At 39.5% G+C, this 6,000-nt stretch overlaps 1 protein-coding gene across 5 annotated transcripts in view; it reads right to left on the bottom strand.

Annotated features, from left to right (window-relative positions):
* Window positions 1-628: 628 nt before the first annotated feature.
* SV2B (synaptic vesicle glycoprotein 2B) overlaps window positions 629-6,000 on the bottom strand; it is a 188,541-nt gene continuing 183,169 nt past the window's right edge. For all 5 annotated transcript variants that reach the window (XM_065548468.2, XM_065548467.2, XM_065548473.2 and 2 more), the window contains one exon: window positions 629-3,677. In XM_065548468.2, coding sequence (XP_065404540.1) covers window positions 3,494-3,677 — 184 coding nt within the window. In that variant the 3' untranslated portion in view covers window positions 629-3,493. The remainder of the gene's footprint in view (window positions 3,678-6,000) is intronic.

The following is a 6,000-nucleotide window of genomic DNA, read 5'->3' as shown; positions in this document are numbered from 1 at the left end:
GAGCCACCACATTTGGAAATCCACAGCTGACAAGTAAAGTAGTAGCAATATTTTTACAAACGAAAGGTGCATTTTGCGGATTGTAAGGTCATTGTCCTCAGTGTTTATGGCCAATTTAATATCCACTTGCCTACTCCCTGTAAGTGGAATGAGGCAGGAGGCAGAAAATGTAACCAGTTTTTTCATCACTATGTCCCCAGGACTTGGCACAGGGACTGGCCCACAGTCAGGGCTCAATAAGGATTTGCTGAATGAATGAATGAATGAATGAATGAATGAACGAATACTAATCTTTTTTATGTTTAAACTGATGCTTCCTCTCATTCTAGTAAAACCACCAAGGGATAGTCAATGAATGGTCTCAGGGAACGGAGAATATGTGTCACATTGTCCCATTCCCCAAACTGCAGGCTTCCCCAGAATTGTCACAAGAGCATCACCTTAGGCCTTGTCACCCTCTCCTCACATTACATGTAACCTGGGCCACATCATTTAACCTCTTGAGGTCCCCATGTTGCAAAATAAAAAGTTGAAGGAAGCGATTCTCGATGTTTCTCCCTGCTGATTCAGTCAATTTAGGAATACAGAAGAGATCCTAGTGCCTGAAAATAATCTCTAACCCCAGTTCTTAAGGTTTTCTTACAGTTATTTTTATTGTTTAGTTTTAATGAACACAAGGTAGCAGGGAACGCTGGGGTTGGGGGTTGTTACATAACTTCAGGATAATGTACTACAAACTTCACAGATAGGCACACCTCTTTCACTAATTATTTTTAATAAAACAAAAGATCAAAAATCAGTATCAGGAGATGACACAATACAGTTGGGACTACGGAAAGCAACTATCTCCAAGCTTGGCATCATAAAATACATCATCATGAACTGTGAACAGATTTGCTAAACGAAGGAGAGCCTCATCCTTTTAACCCTCCACAGCCGACATCGGGAGTCTCTTGGGGTAGAACATGAAATGAAAAAGAAGTGGATGGCCAGATGCTGTACACTGTCCCCCAGTGACCTGCCACAGAGACTATTTTTAAAGACACATTTATCTCAGCAGGAGTGACAGCATTTAAGTAGCCAGGTACTTGTGCTAGACAATCCTTCATGAGAAAAGTCTGCAGAGCTTGGCTGCACTCTACAAAAGCCTGAGTGATAGATCAGATGGGAATTGCTGATTGGTTAGGTGGCTGGTTTAAAGACCCATAAAGATAATGCAGAAGTGAGAGCTTGGAAACCAAATGGAGTTAGCCCCCAAATTATTGCAGCCACCCCAGCACTCAAAAGTTAATCCAATTTTAAATTTACAAGATCCATCTTAACTAGAAATGCAGGCTCTAACTGTCCTGCAAATTTTTTAAGTGGTAGCTGTTCAATGAATTGTATTATCCCATTAAAGAATAATGTTTTAGATGTGGTAATCCCAGACTCACACAATTCTCTTTTATGAACCTAACTAACCACTGCATTCATATGGAAGGTAAATTACAGCTATATTACATCAAGCCTTTCATTATTGACATAGCATTATGTTAGGCACCCCTATAAAACACTGAGAGAAAGATTAATACACAGTGGTATATATATTTGGAGGAATCAGGGTGTCCAGTCAGAGTCGATATGTCTTCTCTCCCTGTACAGAAAAAAAGGGGGGGTGTAAATAAAAAGGTGAGGGTTGACAGAAGCAGAGTAAACATTTTAACCATTAAAACTGATCACAAATCGACAGTGGAAAGGTGTCATAAGATTTACCCCTACCAACCCATTAATTGAGGAAAATTACAGAAAGATGTCCCGAAGCTATCATAGGACCTAAGCATTTCTCCAAAACTGAGAAGACACTCGATGCAGCCATTATTCTTCTGTTTGAAATTTTTGGAGATCTCTGGCAGGGAAAATGTGGCACTTTATAGCCATTGAGAGCATTGCAAATCAATTCAAAGAACTAGTTCTTGCAGGCTGATGTTCATTCGGCCTGGGCAGGTTCAAGTTCACCTCCACTGGCGGTTGTGCATAGCTCACTGTCCCCTCCATTGTCAGACACTTCTGATGTTGTTCCTCTTCCATGCAGTCAAGACTTCAGTCTATTGCTGACCTTCATCAGACAGGTTTGTCCTAGGCTCCTCCCCCAACCCACACCCCTGTTTATGTTCAAAACTGGATTTCAGGAAAGAGTTAAGCACTGAAGAAAGACATATTTGGCATCCACTACACTCCCTAACTCCCACTCCAATGGACTCTGTTTCAAAAGCCCTGGACACATAGCATAGATTTCTCATGAGACCCAACCATTCTAACAAATATGGATTGCATTTGCATTTTACCGCTAGAACAAACAAAAAGTATTTACACTTGGAAGAACTGTGGCTACACTTCCCCATCCCTCCCTCAGTCCCCATGTTGTTTGGTTCTTGCCAGAAAGAGTACCAGAGGCCACTGAACACATCTCACGTTGTTTTGGGGTGAGTGGCAAAGTAAAATGCCAGCACTGAAGATGGTAAGCTTGAGTTTCACAAGTCATCTGTGTAAGACAGAGAAGTAACTACTCACTCCAACTGCACAAACAAAGTGCCTGGATTAACTGGACTGCACAACGTGAGTTTGTTAAGTACATCCTCCCAGCAGAAAGTTAAATGGCTGTAAGAAATTGTGCTTGCATTTCGTTTGATCAGACCTCATTTCCTGGGACCTTAAACACCAAGTTCTCCCAAAATATGGCTAAAATGCTGGCAATATTTGCAGATACCAGTTGTGGAAATTAAACCCAAATAAAGTTATATACAAACTTAGTTTACAGAATACCTAACTCATTCAATTTCTTTGAATAGAGCAAAACAGAAATAAATATCCTTCTTAAATGTATCACCTAATTATCATGGAAAGCCTAGGAGACTTAGGAGAAAAGTAGATCTCTATAGATGTTGCTCAAATATTTGGCTTTCCAGATCAGAGTATTCTCAATGCTACCATGCCAGTATTCGAGTGGAAAATATGATAGGTGATACTTTTAAATGCAAAAATATATGTATCCTGTACTTCAAGCCCAATCTTCATATAATGACTCTAACTTCCAGCCAAGTTGATTTGTTAAGTTGTTGGGCTCCAAGGAGCTTTATGGAGGAGCTTGGGTATTTCTTACCCTCTAATTCCTTTTGAAATGCAAGTAAGTCCTTGCACTTGACTTACAGAAATGCTTACTCCTCGCATAGTGTGTGCACTCACTGGAGAATCCTCTCCCTGCCTTGGACTGGGAAGACCTGAAGTTAAACGCGCAGCTCTGTGATTCTAAGGGTGGCTCAGGGCACCCCCAAAACAGTCACCTGAGTTACAAACATATTGACAGCTGAAGTGGGTCCTAAACTAGGGGTCACAAAGTCAACTTCTCCTCGCGTGTTATCCGAGGTGCCCTCTGGACCGTGATAGGCAGGAAGTGTGGATGCATTTTAGTGTCCTGGACAAGATTCTCTTGACCTTTCCTTTTCCCATAGGTGGTTCACATCAGGACCTGTTCTCGAGTCTCTGGCAGTCGAAGGGCAATCAGGCCACCCCCAACCAGAGAAGCAGCAGCCAGAAGGATGGGGACCACTTTGGTTATCCCAACAAAAGAAGCAAATATGGTGTTTCCCAGGATGGCGCCAAATTTGCATAATCCATTGAGAATGCCAAAGGCTGTTGCTCTGTAAAAGAAGAAGAATGGAAATAATTCTGACATTCTGAACCCCATTAGATGAACAGGACTGGAATCTTTCTTTTCCTTATTGCAGGGGGAAGAGGGGTACGAGGGAATTCTTTTTCCTAAATAGAAAAATAACACATTCTCATTGTAGTCAAATTTGGAAATACAGAATAATATAAAGATGCATGGATATCTAACCTCTTCACCGAGAGACAATCACCTCTGTTAACATTTTGAAGTATTTTCTTCAAGTGTTTTTCTTTTTTGGTTTTTTTTTTTCAAAGATATCTATTTAAAAATTTTTTACAGGTACGACATGCTTACTATGGAAATCCTGAAAGGATGAAGAAGTATGCAAAGCAGAAAATGTAAGTGTTCCCCCTTTTAACACTCAACTGTCCTGAAGCAGAGACTGCCAGTGGCCCCCAAATAGCGTTTCCCCAAATGTAGGACATTTCCCAGACTCATTTGCTGCTGAGAATGGCCATGTGACTTAGTTTTGGCCAATGGGATGTAAGTGAAAGTGGCGGCAGTTTCCAAGAAGCTTCCTTAAGGGACATTGTGGGTGGGCCTTTTGCTCTGTTCCCCTTCATTCTTTTCCTTCTACCCTGCTTCATGATGGAACAGAGATGGTTTCATTTTGGACCATGGTGAGTCCATGCAATGAAAAACAATGAGATAGAAAGAGCCTGCACCACCCACTCTAGACTTTTTCAGGAAAGAAAAAATGCAATGCTTAACCTTCTCAAGACCACAGCAATGTATTTGAGGTTTCTGTCAGCCACAGCAAAACCTAATGCTAATTATGATCTTTCAATCCCACTTTCCAGTGAGAACTATTACTAATCATTTATTCTTTCATGACCCCATCTGTATGCAGAGGCAATATTCCCAATACTACCTCTCCCCAAGTGAAATAAAATGTTTCTTTCTCGTACCACAAGTTTATTAAGAAAGTGGGTACATTTTTGTACTTAAAACTCTTCTTTCATTTTTGTCTATAACTGTACCACACTGTAGCTTTATAATCACCAACCCAGTCTTTTTCGTTCGTTTGTCTTAGTATTTTTGTTTTTGTATTTTCTTGGATCTTTTAACATATGTACTTTTTAAAATAAACTTTTTTGAAGTTCCCAGGGGGGGAAAAAAACTTGTTGAATTTTGAATGAACTCTTTTATGTTAGAAAAAAACTAAATACAATTTGACATTTTTGTAAGATTGAATCTTCTTATCCAAAATTAGGTGTATCTTGTCTCTTAAATATATATACATTTATTTATATATAATAAAAATATACTAATTATGTGCTACCAATTATATGTATTATCATAATTATATATAAATATATAATCCATAAATATATACATTTTCTGAGACAGGGTCTGTCTCTGTCACCCAGGCTGGTGTGCAGTGTTGTGATCCTAGCTCACTATAACCTTGAACCCCTGGGGCTCTAGCAGCTCTCCCCCTCAGCCTCCTGAGTAATTAGGACTACAGGCACATGCCACTATGCCTGGCTAATTTTCTAAACTATTTTGTAGAGATGGGATCTCACTATATTGCCCAGGCTGATCTCAAACTCCTGCCTTCAAGCAATCCTTTTGCCTCGGCCTCCCAAGTCACTGAGCTGGCATATATTTATCTTCTCTTATATGTCTTTTTAAAATATCTCTTAGTAAAGCTTTATGGTTTTCTTAAGTGTTTCACTTGTCAAGTTAATCCCTGATTATTTTATGATGTCTGCTGTTATTAAATGGATTTGAATTGCATCTTTAACTTTTTCAATATATTTTCAAACCTATACATAATTTAGTTTTATTACTGACCACCTGACCAAATTGTCTTTTTCTCTCTAGTAGTCTCATTAGTTAATTTTCTTAGGTTTCCTAGATGTAAAATCACATCATATTCAAATAATAATCATTTGTCCTCCTGTTATTTTGCATAAAACTTAGCAGTTCTTTGACTCAAATGAGAGGGGCTCCAAATATGACACATTGTGTTCTTCCTTAGTTATCTATATCCCAACACCTCTGTCGCCAATTTTGGAAATATCACTAAGGTTTTTGCAGAATTTCATTTACCCACCTTCCTTACCATTTCACATTCCTTTTTGAACACGGGGCCTCTTATCTTCTCTCCTTAAAATTCACAATTCCCCCTCCACGAAGAAAAACAATTACTAAGTAATGACTTTCACCCTATGCCTTTAAACCAGGCCTCTCCCCATATATGACCTGTGCAAAATAAAAGTAACCCCTGGGTCTCCCTGCCACATTCTCTGCAGATTCCCTGGACTTCATGCTGCCTCCTGAGCTTTATT

The sequence above is a fragment of the Macaca fascicularis genome, chromosome 7 (assembly GCF_037993035.2).
Source record: "Macaca fascicularis isolate 582-1 chromosome 7, T2T-MFA8v1.1".
NCBI lineage: Eukaryota > Metazoa > Chordata > Mammalia > Primates > Cercopithecidae > Macaca > Macaca fascicularis.
This window is presented reverse-complemented; position numbering and strand designations above follow the sequence as displayed.